General features: G+C 46.9%; 1 protein-coding gene across 3 annotated transcripts in view; it reads right to left on the bottom strand.

The window, feature by feature from the left end:
* Window positions 1-15983, bottom strand: part of LOC105558744 (transcription factor MafB) — a 43352-nt gene that overhangs the window by 16059 nt on the left and 11310 nt on the right. For 2 of the 3 annotated variants that reach the window (XM_012006615.1, XM_012006617.1), the window contains exon 4: window positions 5929-6395. In XM_012006615.1, the coding sequence (XP_011862005.1) occupies window positions 6000-6395 (396 nt within the window). In that variant the 3' untranslated portion in view covers window positions 5929-5999. Of the gene's footprint in view, window positions 1-5772; window positions 6396-15983 lie in introns of those variants that run through there. The other variant, XM_012006616.1, reaches the window with a different exon arrangement.

Raw genomic sequence — 15983 nt, 5'->3', positions numbered from 1 at the left:
CAGTATTCCCCCTCCCCCCATTTTCCCCGTCCTGTAAATTAATTTTATTGCGAATAATATTATCACAGCCCCAGTGGTCGAGTAGGTAATACGCCCGTCACGGATTGAGGGAGGTCCCAGGTTCGAATTCTGGTTGGGGTAATATTTTTCGCAATAAAATTAATTTACAGGACGGGGAAAATGGGGGGAGGGGGGAATACTGAATGCTAAATGTAGCATCAGAAAAAATGCGAATTGCATTTGAAAAATAATTATTATCAAATCAAATACGTGAATCTGCTGACGATAATAATTCCACGTGTAAAGACAAAACTGCGTTATGTCCGAAAAAACAATTCGGCGCGTAGTACTAATGTTGAAAGAAACGGTATATAGATTCACGATTTTCAGAAAGATTTGAAGATCTACAAGTTGGGCTACCTACATCTTGCCTTGTGACCCGCATTAGGCATGTTCTCATATATGGTTTAGTTTTAGATCGAGGGTCTTACTTGAAAGTTTATTACTCTATACTTTCATGAGCACTTCACATTAAGCTGCGATACCTACTGTACGCCATGCGCCGTCGTAAACTCGAAGCTTTATTTATCAACTTTGCGTGCTCTCCTTTTGTCATCCGCCATTTTGAAACAATCGTCGCCGACAATCTCGATTTTAATTAAAAAAATAGAATTTCAAAGCTTTCAAACCGTTTTTGAAATTTTGTACTGGGATGCTAGGTGCACTAGGTGCTGAGATATTCAATTCCGAATTTGCAACAAGGTCGATTCATTGTCTGTCAAATTATGGTCGTAATTCTTTCCAATATGAATGGCATAAAATTTTACTGATCGGAATGAAACATCTCGTGCGTATGTTTTATGCGCGCGCGCGCGCGCGCGCGCGCGTGTGTGTGTGTGCGTGTGTGTGTGTGTGTGTGTGTGTGTGTGTGTGTGTGTGTGTGTGTGTGTGTGTGTGTGTGTGTGTGTGGGGCTTTGCATACCACAAGGATAAGGACCCCATGGTTCGTCAAGAGAAAGTGTCGTAGCTGGTGGTGGGGAATCGCAGCTTTTCGAGCCGCCGCCGCAGCCGCAGGCGCTTCGCGTAGGCTTGAAATTGTCATAGCTGGTTGTGGGGAGTTGGAGCTTTTCAAGTCAGCTCCACAGTATTTTAAGACTCCACACCCTCCTTGTGGTGTGTGTGTTTGCATACCGCAAGGATAAGGACCCCGTGGTACGTCAGCTCCACAGTATTTTAAGGCTCCACACCTTCCTTGTGGTACCTATGTGTGTGTGTGTGTATTAATAGTGAGTATAACCTCCTCGTGCGCGTATTATCTCATTCATGCGATTAGGCATACTCCTTATTAATCTTTTAATTTCATCCTGCGTAATTGCATTCCATTCATTTGTAATAACTCTTCGAAGTTCTTGCAATGACTGACGAGCAGGTACGTGATTTCGTATTTTCCTGCCGAGGTTGTCCTATAAATGTTCAATTGGGTTTAAATCTGGACTATTTGCTGGCCAATCGAGTCGATTTATGCCAACTTGATCAAAGAAATCAAGCACTCTTCTTGCATTATGTGGTCGAGCATTGTCTTTCATAAACAAGAAATTCTCTCCGATGAAGTGTGCATACGGAACAACATACGGAATGAGTACGTAATTCCACGTACACATCGGCATTCGTGTTCCTGTCAAAAAAGTGCAGATCTGTGTGAGCATTCACTGAAACTCCTGCCCAAATCATTACAGACAACTCCATTGTAGCTATGCCTTTCACTTACAGTACAGACTGTAAATCGTTCTCCACCGCGACGATAAACTCGTTCTCGTCCATCTGGAGAATAGAGACAAAAACGAGATTCATCGCTAAAGAGTACATTGTTCCAGTCTGCGCAAGTCCAGTCTCTATGCTCAACTGCAAAATTGAGTCGAGTTACGCGATGGCGACGTGTAAGCAAAGGTACAGCCACTGGCCTGCGCGAAAACAGATTTTGTTCCGCTAATCTTCTCCGAACGGTGTCAACAGATACATTAATGTTGCGAACATCTCTTAAATTGTTTCGAATTTGAAGAGCTGTTCGATGTCTGTGTCTTAACGAATTTAAAACAATATATCGGTCATCTTCGTCATTAGTATATCGAGGACGTCCTAAACCAGGCCTTCTCTGGAAGTAATTGTTGTCTAAGTACCTGGCATAAGCACATTGCACAGTTGACACTGACAGATGAAGTGTCTCAGTAACGTACCTTCGACTTCTGCCATCTTCAATCAACGCTACAACTTGAGCAGCTTTTTCAGGATTTATTGTCGACATAATAAATCTAACAATAAGATGTCACTAATAAATGATTGATAACTACTCTTTACAACTGTTAAATCTGACACAACGTTAGTATCAATTGTCCTTCTTATTATGTACATAAAAAAAATCAAATTTGTTAGCGTACACGTATCGACATAAATCTTTCGCTCGCTCGTGAGAGAGCCTAACGCAAAGCGCCTGCGGCTACGGCGGCTCGAAAAGCTCCGGACAATTTCAAGCCTACGCGAAGCGCCTCTGGTTGCGACGGCTCGAAAAGCTCCGACTCTCCATCACCAGCTACGACACTTTCTCTTGACGAACTACGGGGTCCTTATCCTTGTGGTATGCAAAGACACACACACCCGCGCGCGCGCATAAAACACACACGCACGAGATGTTCCATTCCGATCAGTAAAATTTTATGCTATTCATATTGGAAAGAATTACGACCATAATTTGACAGACAATGAATCGACCTTGTTGCAAATTCGGAATTGAATATCTCAGCACCTAGTGCACCTAGCATCCCAGTACAAAATTTCAAAAACGGTTTGAAAGCTTTGAAATTCCATTTTTTAAATTAAAATCGAGATTGTCGGCGACGATTGTTTCAAAATGGCGGATGACAAAAGGAGAGCACGCAAAGTTGATAAATATAGCTTCGAGTTTACGACGGCGCATGGCGTACAGTAGGTATCGCAGCCTAATGTGACGAAGTGCCCATGAAAGTATAGAGTGTTAGCTTTAAAATGCTTTTTAAAAATGCTTTTTTAAAAAAATTGTTTTTTTCTTTACATGTGCATAACTCCGCGAAAAATGATCGTATCGAACTCAATAAAAAAACATTTTAAAGCTGACACCCTATACTTTCATGTCCACTTCGTCATATCTTCATCACTTCAATTATCAATTTTGTGTCCTCTCACTTTATCATTCGCCATTTTGAAAAAAATGACCGAGCATAATTGCCATTCAAATATTTTTAAAGAGGACATTCGGAGCTTCATTTTCCATTTTTGTACTTATTTTTATCTTTATTACTTACCAAGATATGATCACTTGAAATTTGGTAAATTTCTCCCAAATTTTTAGTGTACCGCTTTTTTGCGGCAGAGTGTAGAAAAGTTCGAAGGAGTAAGAAGGCTAAGAGCCGTGACAGGGTTGGTGTCTAAATAATTCTATTACATATTTATTGCGAAAAATATTACCCCTCTCTACCAAGGTTTAAATCTGGACCTCCCTACTCACTAGGCGGGCGTCTCACCAATTCCACCACTGAGGCATGTGGTAATATTTATCGCAATTGGGAAGAAAACACCAAACGTCAGAGTTTTGTTCAATTACGAATAGAAAACATGATTTCGGAGGATTTATTCTTGGTGGTGCCTTATTTGATATCTAGTATTATTTGGGGTCGTGAGAGAGAGAGGGAGAGAGAGAGAGAATTAGCTATCCAGGAATAGACTTTTGCACACATTTGTGTTCACAGTGTTAATATCGAAGGATAATTCAGGGCTACATAATAAGTCAAGATATGTTTACTATTTGTAACAAAGAACTGTGTTTAAATAAAAAATTGTTATGTGTAACACACCTGTTTTGCCATATACATACATAACTGTATCCTTTGTATTCAATTTGTACGAATACCTACTTGCCTGCGTATTTTGTCTTTTTAAGAATCCAGAAGCCGAACTTACTTTTTATTTTAATTGTTCGACGCTCAAAAGATCTTTTCTCGAAAACAGAATCTCGTACAAAAAATGTTATTCTTTATTTTCGCTTTATTTCTTTTACGTATAATCACTTTCTTTCCGTTTGTACCACCAGTTACGAGACATTCTGTATATTAAACCATTTTTTATACAATTTGTTAATAGGCGCATGCACTTTTTATCATTTTTTAAAACAACAATATCGATTATAAAAAAAGTATTATATCTATATAGTATCAATTTATAAAATAGAATCGATAGATAAATAAAGTCGATTATACTCGTGCTATCTTCAAGCATTAATGCAAGGAAAAAAATGCCATCAATAGTGTCTACTTGATAAACTTCATAAACTTGATAACAACTCGATATTTGTACAGTGATGTTATCACATGGTCAATTCTCCCTTTTTCTGTATTTGGCGTCGCAATGCTACCGTGCCGCTCGATATATTTAGAGATAATTATGTATATACAAAAAAAATAGGGAACACTTTTCATACCCTAAAAATTGGGCTACTTTCAAACCACTGAAACTCGGCGAAAAATAATCGTAGACACAAAATTAAAAAAGCATTTTAAAGCTTGAAGTTTCAACTTTAAAACTCTGTCAATGATTTATTTCGATATATTCATCTTCCTCGTTTTGTGCTTTAAAAAAGAATACATTGTTTTGTTCCTTAAAATTACGTATTTTTGACACACTGTAGTTCGATAAAAAAATTTCTCTCGACAAATTTGATACAAGTTCCACAATCTACGACATTTTACCTACAAAATGATTTTTTAAGATTTTCCTACGATTTTTCTTGACCGAGTTACATGACTTTGAAGCGAACCATGCATTTTCTTGAAAAATGATATTTACCGCCGGCATTAGCGTTACCCAATGTGCACCACGTGGAGGTTGCCGGTCGGATTGTGCACATCGCGCGCGCGCGCGCGCGCGTGTGTGTATCTGTGTGTGTGTGTGTGTGTGTGTGTGTGTGTGTGTGTGTGTGTGTGCACGAGCGAGCGTTTAGTATTGTGTATTCCCTCCTCTCTGATTAATTACTGCTGTACACTGTGAACACTGCAAGATGTGCACAGACGATTTTTTAGGAGAAGTGCTTCGACAAATTTGGTATGAAATTCCGCAAAACATGATCGAGAGATGCATCAACATGCGAGAGCGTTTACAAGCGGTAATTAATCAGAGAGGAGGTAATATACAATACAAAACGCTCACACGCACACACACACACACACGCTGACACACGCACGCTACACACACATCACTCACAGATACACACACGCGCGCGCGCGATGTGCACAATCCGACCGGCAACCTCCACGTGGTGCACATTGGGTAACGCTAATGCCGGCGGTAAATATCATTTTTCAAGAAAATGCATGGTTCGCTTCAAAGTCATGTAACTCGGTCAAGAAAAATCGTAGGAAAATTAAAAAAAGCATTTTGTAGGTAAAATGTCGTAGATTGTGGAACTTGTATCAAATTTGTCGAGAGAAATTTTTTTATCGAGCTACAGTGTGTCAAAAATACGTAATTTTAAGGAACAAAACAATGTATTCTTTTTTAAAGCACAGAACGAGGAAGATGAATATATCGAAATAAATTATTGACAAAGTTTTAAAGTTGAAACTTCAAGCTTTAAAATGCTTTTTTAATTTTGTGTCTACGATTATTTTTCGCCGAGTTTCAGTGGTTTGAAAATAGCCCAATTTTTAGGGTATGAAAAGTGTTCCCTATTTTTTTTTTGTAGTGTATGTACGAGTAATATGTAAAATATTAGATATAAATACAGAATTTAGTAAAATATTTCAGTCTTTCTAAATCGTGAACAAGTATCACACTGTGCATATTGTGATGTACAGTCCACATATATGTATAATATTACAATACTATATAGTTATCATTACTCACCAGTGGAAGAATCCATCGTCGCAACGAATGACACTTCAAGTCCAACAAGCGCCTCCTCGGCGCTGTCGATGTCACAGATAGACTTCAGGACTCGCTGGTGCTGGTTGGTGTTGCTGTTGTTGCTGTGGATGTGGTTGTTGACTTTGAGTTTGATGTTGCTGCTGCTGCTGCTGCTGCTGTTGCTGTTGCTGCTGTTGCTGCTGTTGCTGCGGTATCTGTTGTTGATGATGGCTATGATTGTGATTGTGATGATGGCTCTGTCGCGTTCTCAACATATCGTATCGTTGCTTGTAAAGGTCACGTTCCTGCTGAATCCGCGTCAACTCGATCTTCGCGCGCTGAAGTTCGTTCTGCAAATTCCGATTGGTGCTCTCCAGGTCCTGCCGTTGCTGTAGCCGCTTACTGCGACAGTTCTGAGCATAACCGCGATTCTTTAGCGTTCGACGCTTTTGCTTCAGCCGTACGACCTTCACACACAATCGTAAATTTAATCAAAATATAGCATTTTTTTAACCCTCTTATTCTTAGTATTTCTAATTCCTATTTGTATTCTTAATACTTTTTTCTGCAGTATTCAATATTTATCTAATTATATGTATATAAAGTAAAAAACCAGTGAAAATACTCAAGCTGTCATATACATATACGCGCGCGCGCGTATAAACCTAAATAATTTTCTATTCTGAACATTAATCCCTTCACTCTTTATTACTAATTGTAAGTCTATACAGGGTGTCTGATAAGTTACTGATCAATCGAAATATGCAGGTGGATTACGGCAAGCTGAAGAGAAAAGTCACATGCTATTATGCAAAATTCGCAATAGTTATTGAGTTATTAATTATTACGTCTAAGCGAATGAGCGCACGGAAATAGGTTTCTGACTTCGCTTACGCGCGAGCGACGAGCGACACTACGCCTACCGAGCCCGGTCTATGGTCGGAAGCCTGTTTCCGCGCACTCATTCACTTAGACATAATAATGAATAACTCAATAACTATTGCGAATTTTGCATCATGGTATCTGACTTTCTCTTTAATTTGCCCTAATCTACCTACATACTTCGACTGATCAGTTATTTTTCAGACACCCTGTACAGACTTGTAATAAGAGACTAAAGGGTAATAGGTAAGAATAGGAATTTATTTGGCTTTAAAATGTTTAGAACATTGCCTCTTACAATTTGATGATATGTATATGTATATTTATGTCAAGAACTTACAACAGGGATAAAAACCGATATAATTTTGAGCTCAAAATCGTACTATAAATAAATGATAATTATTTTCACGTATATCAATTTCATAAGACTTTACTTCTTTACGCTCTTTCTTAATAAATTAATTCGGAATAACTTTCAATGTCGTTAGAAATTTGAGAATTTACAAGTTTCTTCATTTATGCCAGATAGTGCAAACTATCCCATATTTTACTATTTAGACTAGGTGGATGATCTATCTCAGTAACATATTAAGAAACCTCTTTTCATTAGAAAATGGTTGATAGCAGTACGTTATTGCTCTATTTTTGTGTGTTATATTTGCTATTAGAAAACACTTTATATCCAGTAATTTAATATATTGTATATAAAATTCAGTATAAATTTAACACAGATACAAATGGCGAGTCAAAAGCTTTAAATAAAACCTTACAAAAATTATTACAGAAGATATATGTATATTGTATCTTTTATTAATTACAATTTAATACGAAATTTGTATTGATAAAATACAACCAGGTGAGATTGACAAATTTATTTCTGTAGAATTTCCGGATAAGATTGATTCTAAGTTGCATAAAATCATGTACAAAAGTATCTAAGACGGCGGGCAAATCCGTGGTACATGCTAGTATATTAATATTTATGTAGAAACTCGTATGAACAGGGAAGGAGTAGAAACAGTGGTCCATCTTACACCGACCCTTGCTTTTGAGGTGAAACCAGGTCTATGCATTGTACTGTTGTTGTTATTCTACATGAGTTTGCAGCTTTCCACGTGAAGCGAGATCCACTGACATCCCACACCGACTTTTGCTTTCGGAATAAAACTAGGTCCACGCGTTGTACGGTTCCACATAGACTGCAACTTTCCACGCAAAACGAAACCCACCCCATATCAACTCCTGACTTCGAAGCGAAACTAGGTCCACGCTTTGTACGGTTCCACGCAGGTTTGCAACTGTCTGCGCGAAGCAAGTCCTACCCCACACCGACCCCTGCCTTCGAGGCGAAACTAGGTTCACGCGTTGTACGATTTCACGTAGGTTTGAGACTGTCTTTGCGAAGCAAGACAGAAAATTTTTGAAAATTTGGGAAATTGTAAATGTGAATTTTTCAAATCCAAAAAACCTATATACGCACCAATAACTTTACGAAAGATCCTTCTTGAAAGTGTGTGACTGAAAAAATGCACATTTCCAATTTCCCAAATTTTCAAAAATTTTAAAAAGTGGCCAAAACACCTTCATACACAAATTTTAGCATATTCTATGATCAATTCTAAGACTTTTTCCTCCTGACATTTTTCAAAACACCGGATACATGTTGAGTGAAAAATTCGCGAAGTTTACAAAAATAATTTTGATTCTAGTCGCTATTTTGATTTTCCGTCACGGAAAATTTTCTTTCCCACCGTGGTAATTTTAAGTTTAGACATCGAGGACGTGATATTTATCAATTTTGAGCTAATCCCTAGCCCAAGATCTGGAAAATTGATTTCTTGAACGTCGATCAAAAAATAACGATTTTTCGAGTGAAAATTAATTTTTCTCATATTAGGCTTTGCTTTTCTATTTTCCATTGGCACTATTAGAAAGAGAACCCTCGGAAACATCAGGACAGGTGGGTTAGAATTTTTCCCATTTCAAATTCATTGTGTCGCAACGGTTTGAAAAGAACTGCAAAATCCAGGACGGTCCGGCGTTAATGGGTTAATCCATTTGTAACGATGCGCCCCGAACCCGCATCGTTCCTGGCCAAGACCGCCGGATGCCGCCGATCGAAATCGATCGGGCGATGAGGCGGGCATAAGGCGCCCGCCGAATATTTTTTTTAAAACCCGAGCGGCCAACACTCGCGGATCTGACCCGCGCCGAAATCCCGCGGACCCGGCCGAAGCCGCGGATGCGACGTCACCACGCGTGCCGCCGATTTGAGCGCCGCCAAAATCGACGGATTTTGGAATATAAGGGAGGCCGAGCAACGAAAAGAGAGATTCCGCCGCCGACCAGCTCCAGGCAAATAACCGCTCCAAATCGTCCCAGGCCTTCCTACGACGACCAAACGTGGGGTGGAGAGTACTCCGCCATCATCGGGAGCTCCCGAGTAGCGCTCCTAGGGACGCCGCTCCTGCCATCGACCGTCCAGGTACAGAGGGGGTGAGGTGTTCCTCGCCTCCAGCAGGAGTTTTTGCTATCTGGATCGGCCTGCATCCATCTCTCCCAAATGAGTGGAAAACAGGGGGTAGAGTATGCTCTGTCTCCGCCCAGGCGTTGCCGGCATCCACTCGAATCCCGGTCTCACGTACCAGACCAAGCCCGGAATCTCGCGCCGAAACCCAACCGCGCCACCGCGCTACGATTTCGGATCGCGCCAGCCGCCGCCAACCGTGGCACGCACGAGGCCCGGCTTGTAGTACATATAGTACATAGTAGGCTAGAATTTTTGTCATTGTTAGCAATCGCGCTCTGTAAATAGCAACCACTGTCGCGAACGTCCGTAAGAATTTCATAACCGGTCGACCGCGACCGGCGGCCAAACCACTTGTAAGATCTGCAATAAAGATCATTGTTCCCGAACCAACGTATCTCGATCTATCCGCGAACCTGGCCCTAACAAGCTAGTCCGTGCTCGCGAAATAAAAACAGGTCGTTTTATGGCGCCCGAACAGGAACCCGATTAACTCCAGGAGCGAGAGACACGCGGGAGCAATGACTAAAGAGTGGATCTACAAATTGACCGAGAACGAACTAATCCAGGAACACGAGACGCTCGGACTCGAAACCGAGGGAGGCATCGACGACCTCCGCCGCCGATTAAGCCAGTACGTGTCCCGACACCCGGAATCTTTTCCGAGAGGGAAGACCGATTTCTCGCGCCAGACGAGGTCGTGAACATGCCCGTGTCCACCGAACCCCCCGCGAACGTACCTGTTTCCACCGAACTCACCGCGAAACTTATCAATCAGATTCGGAAATGGGGGTGCCACGAGAGGAAGGACCCGGTGGCCTTCCTGGAACGCGTCGAAAAACTCAAAGCGGAATACGCGTATACCGACGACCAAGTACTGCGGGGGCTACCGGAGCTCTTGCGAGGCGACGCGATTCTGTGGTACTGTAACAATCGAGCGGACTGGACGACCTGGGGCGATTTCGAACAATCGTTCCGCGAATACTACCTTCTCCGCCGTTATCGCACGCAACTAGTACGGGACATACAGGCCCGCGTGCAACGCCCGGAAGAGAAATACCGTAAATTCGCAACGGAACTAGGCACGATGATGCGCAGGACGGGAGGTACACTTTAGCGGACCAGCTAGACACGCTGTACGAGAACCTGCACCCCCGATACGAAATGTATATCCGCCGCGATGACGTTCTCCGCTCGGGGGACCTCCTATGACGGGCCGATGATTTCGAGGAAATGGAGGAGCAGTGCCGAAGCCGCCAGAACCTTCCGAAACCGGCCAGCGCGGCCGCGACGGGAGGGTACGATCGGAGCGAGTGTTGCTGACGTTGCAAGCAACGGAGACACACCCGGTTTAATTGTCGGCGCCCCTCGAAACGATTCTGTTCGCAATGCGGCAAGGACGGCGTGTTTACCCGCAACTATCACCCGCCGCCGGGAAACGCCACACAGGCCGGTGAAACGGTGGCCGAACCCCGGTCGGGATAAAGTACACGCCGCGACCGCACCTGACCATATATGTGGAGAATCAGCGATTTGAGGCGCTACTATAGACACGGGAGCCGAATCCTCGTTCATTAGCGCGGCTTCGGCCGAACGCTTGGGAGCCCGAGGCTACCCGGTCGAGGCACTCACCAGCCAGGTGCACCTGGTCGACGGGAGTGCCGCCATGGTCCAAGGGGTTATCCGATGCCCGATCTGCGTACTGAGCCGTCGATTGAATCATGCGTTCAGAATCTTGCCCACGCTCGACAAGGAGATGCTCGTGGGAATAGACCTGTGGGGCCGGATGCAATACACGATCCTGCCGCCGCCACGGCCCCGCAGTTCCGGTCGACGCGCCGCTCCGGCCCGCGGACCCGTTACCGACGAATCCACCGAAATGGCTCAGCTGGGGGAATGTTTACAGACCGAACTGGCCTTATTCGAGGGAGTCACGGGACCCACGATGAAAATCACACACGTAATCCGAGCTACAACCCAGACCCCCATCAAACAACGGTACCGGTCGCGTAACCCGGCAATGCAGGCCGTAATTAACGCCGAAGTAGAACGAATGGAACAATAGGGCGTTATCGAGTTCTCTCAAAGTCCGTGGACCTCGCCGATCGTTATCGTCAGGAAAAAGGATGGCCGGCTGCGGTTCTGCATTGACTTCCGGAAGGTCAATGAGGTCACGGAGCGCGACGCGTATCCTCTGCCCCAAATCACGGCCACGCTAGATAAGCTGCGGAGGGCCCGGTATCTCTCCACGTTGGACCTCCGGAACGGCTATTGGCAAGTCCCGTTGGACCCCGACAGCCGACCGATCACCGCGTTTACCGTCCCCGGTAAAGGCCTCATGCAGTTTCGCGTGATGCCTTTCAGTCTACACTCCGCACCGGCCACGTTCCAGCGGCTAGTCAATTCCGTGCTGGGTGTGGACCTAGAGTCACACGTCTTCGTATACCTCGATGACATTATCTATCGTCTGCAATCAAACCTTCGAAGAACACCTCCGGACTGTACGAGAGGTATTCCGTCAGCTGCGCGACGCGCACCTCCGGCTGAACCCGGAAAAGTGCCGCTTCTGCGTAAACCGCCCTGGGGTACACCTGGTCGACCGGGAAGGGATCCGCACCGACCCGGAAAAAGTGGCGGCCATTGCCGCCTGGCCCACGCCCCAGATCGTCCGACAGATTCGACAATTTCTCGGGGTCGCCTCGTGGTACCGACGCTTCGTCCGCGACTTCGCGACCGTTGCCGCTCCGCTCACTGCGCTTATGAGGAAAAACGCGAAGTGGACCTGGGCCCCGGGGAACAAGGCGCGTTCGAAATCCTCAAGGAGAGCCTACCCGCACAGCACAAAACTTGCAGTTACATTGCAATAACATTGCTAAAATATTGCAACATTGCTGTAATGTAGCAGCAATATAACTGCAAGGTTTGTCCTGTATGGGTAACGTCTGCCCCCGTGCTAGCGTGTCCCGATTTCGACCGCCCGTTCATATTACAAACCGACGCGAGCAACGCCGGCCTCGGGGCCGGCTATCTCTATATTTTCCGGAGGGAGAACGCGTCATCGCATACGCGAGCCGTACCTTGAATCCTGCGGAGAAAAATTAGCGCCACCGAGCTCGAGTGTCTGGCCGTGCTATGGGGTATCCGGTGGATGCAGGGCTACCTGGAAGGGTACCACTTCCAGGTGATCACCGATCACCAGTCCCTACGCTGGTCACAGAAACTAAAATCCCCTGCGGGACGTCTCGGACGCTGGGCATTCGAGTTGCAACAATTTGATTTCGAGATCAAATACCGGAAGGGAACGCTGAACCGAGTTGCCGACGCGCTCTCCCGCCAGCCAACCACGTGTAGCGCGTCGATAGTGTGATGCGCCTGGTACCGTTCGTGGCAGGCCGTGACCGAGGCTCCGCAAAGGATTCCCGACTTCCGGATCACGGAGGGCCGACTATACCGACACCTCCTCCATTCTCTCGATTTCGAGGAAACGGCCCCGGAAGACCAGTGGAAGGAGTGCGTTCCGAAAGAGAGACGGGGAGCAATCCTCGCCCGATACGACGACACCCCTACGGTCGGACATCTCGGAGACGCAAAAACAATTGCGCGCATCGCGCGACACTATTATTGGCCGGGCATGTTCCGAGAGATTGCACGCTACGTCCGAAACTGTGCGAACTGTCTGGCGCACAGACCTTACCAAGCAGGGACACCAGGAACACTCCACAGCACTAACGCGAACCGCCCCTGGCAACAAATCGCGATCGATCTCATAGGGCCCCTACCGCGGTCAAAACAGTAACACGTCTGGCTGTTAAATATGCAGGACCGTTTTACAAAATGGGTAGAAATGCGCGCGCTCCGCCGGGTCACGACCGCCAACGTGATCCGCGGCTTCACAGAGGCAATCATCCTACGACATGGATGCTCGGAGGAGGTTCTGTCAGATAATGGGACCCAGCTCCGATCCACAGCCCTCACGGGGCTACTAAGCGACCTCGCGGTATGGCACTACTTCACGCCACCATACGTGTCACAGTGCAACCCCTTGGAGCGAACCAACCGTACGTACCATTAAGACGATGATCGCCCAGTTCCTGGACCGACGCCATCGCACGTGGGACGAACACCTCGACGAGCTACTATTCGCCTTCAATACGGCCAAACACGACGCAACGGAGTACACTCTCGCCTACTGGAATCACGACCGCGAGCTACGCACAGCCACCGAACCCGCGGCCGCGCCATCCGCGCTGCGACGCCGGCTGGAAGACGCACACGAACTCGTGCGCATCAACCTCGCACGTGCGTTCCAAAAACAGGAACGGCACTATAATCTCCGCCACCGGGAATGGCGACCGAGAATAGGCAAGCAGGTCTGGAAGAAGGAGCACCCCCTGTCCTGCAAGAGCAACGCCTTTAACGCAAAACTGGTGCCAAAATTCGTCGGGCCACTGGAAGTGCAACGGATCATATCCCCGATTATTGTGGACCTGCGCAGTACCCAAGGCAAATGGTACCGACACGTGCGAGATTTGAAAACGGCACCCGCCGACGACAACACGAACAACGAGGACGCCGAGTAAAACAACGCCAAGTGGCGAGCCACGCGAAATGTCCAGAGAGACACGGCACTTCAGTCCGGGATGACGACCGAACAGGACGTACTCGCCGAAATCGACGCTCTGTTGCGGGACCAGGAGCAGTACGACTCGACCGCACCAGCTATCGGGGACCAGTGGATCCGACTCCACCGCGTCGAGCCCGAGGCAGCATCGCCACCGGCAGGACTCGCGCCGCAGCAAACAGTCCCGCGAGTCGGGACAGTAATCCAACGGTCGGATGCTACAAACGAACGGAAGCGGGCATGGCTCCAGACGGTCCCGCCACCGCGCCAGACCGACCGACACCAGCCCCCGTACCACCCAGACGCTCCAGCCAGCACGACCTATGGGACCACTGCCGCCACCGCCCATCCCGGTGGAAGTCGAGACCGGAGTAACCGTCGACGTGCCGCACTTCGCGGCCCACGTCAGCCGTCGGTACAAGACCCGCCTCGGAAACCGGCGCTGGGTCATCCGCTTCAACAGCAACGGCCAACCACGCTCTGTCCGCGAGCTGACGAAACACTAAGCCTCTGAATGCAGGATGGACTATAAAGTTCAGCACTGTTGGGTAGGTCTTTCCTGAAGTAATGCCTTCGTAGGTGGTCCCGGGGAGACTTGCCTATAGTGCGGAGGATGGTCCAAAGAGAGGGGTTTTTAGCTGGTATTCCCGCTTCACGGGTGAGTCCGGCATAACCATTCAGGACCGGCCTGATGGTACGCGTAAATGCGTTTTCCCCTACTCTCGGAGAAAAAAAGGCCTCTGAGTGTAGACCTTTCGAAACGAGGGGGTGACGTAACGATGCGCCTCGAACCCGCATCGTTCCCGGCCAAGACCGCCGGATGCCGCCGATCGAAATCGATTGGGCGATGAGGCGGTCATAAGGCGCCCGCCGAATTTTTTAAAAAAAACCCGAGCCGTACCGCGAGCGGCGAAGTCCCGCGGATCCGACCGAAGTCGCGGACGCGCCGCGCGCGGCGCTGCATTACGCAGGCGCACCGCCCCGCCATGCGCCGCCGATTTGAGCGCCGCCAAAATCGGCGAATTTTGGAATATAAGGGAGGCCGAGCGACGAAAAAAGAGATTCCGTCGCCGACCAGTTCCAAGCTCGAAGGCAAATAACCGCTCCGAATCCTCCCAGGCCTTCCTACGACCAAACGTGGGGTAGAGAGTACTCCGCCTCCATCGGAAGCTCCCGAGTAGCGTTCGTAGGGACACCGCTCCCGCCACCGACTGTCCAGATACAGAGGGGATGAGGTGTTCCTCGCCTCCAGCAGGAGTTTCTGCTGTTTGGATCGGCCGGCATCCATCTCTCCCGAGTGGAAAACAGAGAGTCTCAGTGAGAAATGATTCGTCGATCGACGTCGAAATGATGTCGAATCGACGTCAATTCGACGGTGTCGATGTCGATTCGACGTCGATCGACGAATCATTTCTCACTGGGGTAGAGTGTGCTCTGTCTTCGCCCGGGCGTTGCCGGCATCCACTCGAACCGCGAGAACCGCGCCACTGCGCAACAATTTCGGGCCGTGCCGGCTAGCCGCCAACCGTGGCGCGCATGAGGCCCGGCTTGTACATAATAGGCTAGGATGTTTGTCATTGTTAGCAATCGCGCTCTGTAAATAACAACCACTGTCGCGAACGTCCGTAGGAATTTCATGTAACCGGTTGATCGCGACCGGCGGCCAAACCACTTGTAAGATCCGCAATAAAGATCATTGTTCCCGAACCAATGTATCTCGATCTGTCCGCGAACCTGGCCCCGACGAGCTAATCCGTGCTCGCAGAATAAAAACTAAAAACAGGTCGTTTTATAGTTTTGCAAAAGATAGGTTATCGTGATTGATTTTGATTATTCTAATGCGTATCCCTTTGTCGCTGTGTTATTGCACAAAGGTGCTGCACGTCCACCCATTTTTGCAATAAACAGCAAACTCACACTATTATCAAACTTCGTGCGATGTGCGGTTATATTTTAGTCTAGACTGATGGCAGCTTAAAGAAAGAGTGAGATATTCGTACTGCTCTCTCTCTCTCTCTCTCTCTC

This window comes from Vollenhovia emeryi, unplaced genomic scaffold (assembly GCF_000949405.1).
Source record: "Vollenhovia emeryi isolate VEMERY1.0 unplaced genomic scaffold, V.emery_V1.0 DF939315.1, whole genome shotgun sequence".
NCBI lineage: Eukaryota > Metazoa > Arthropoda > Insecta > Hymenoptera > Formicidae > Vollenhovia > Vollenhovia emeryi.
Note: the sequence above shows the minus strand (reverse complement) of the source record. Positions and strands in the feature narration are given on the sequence as shown.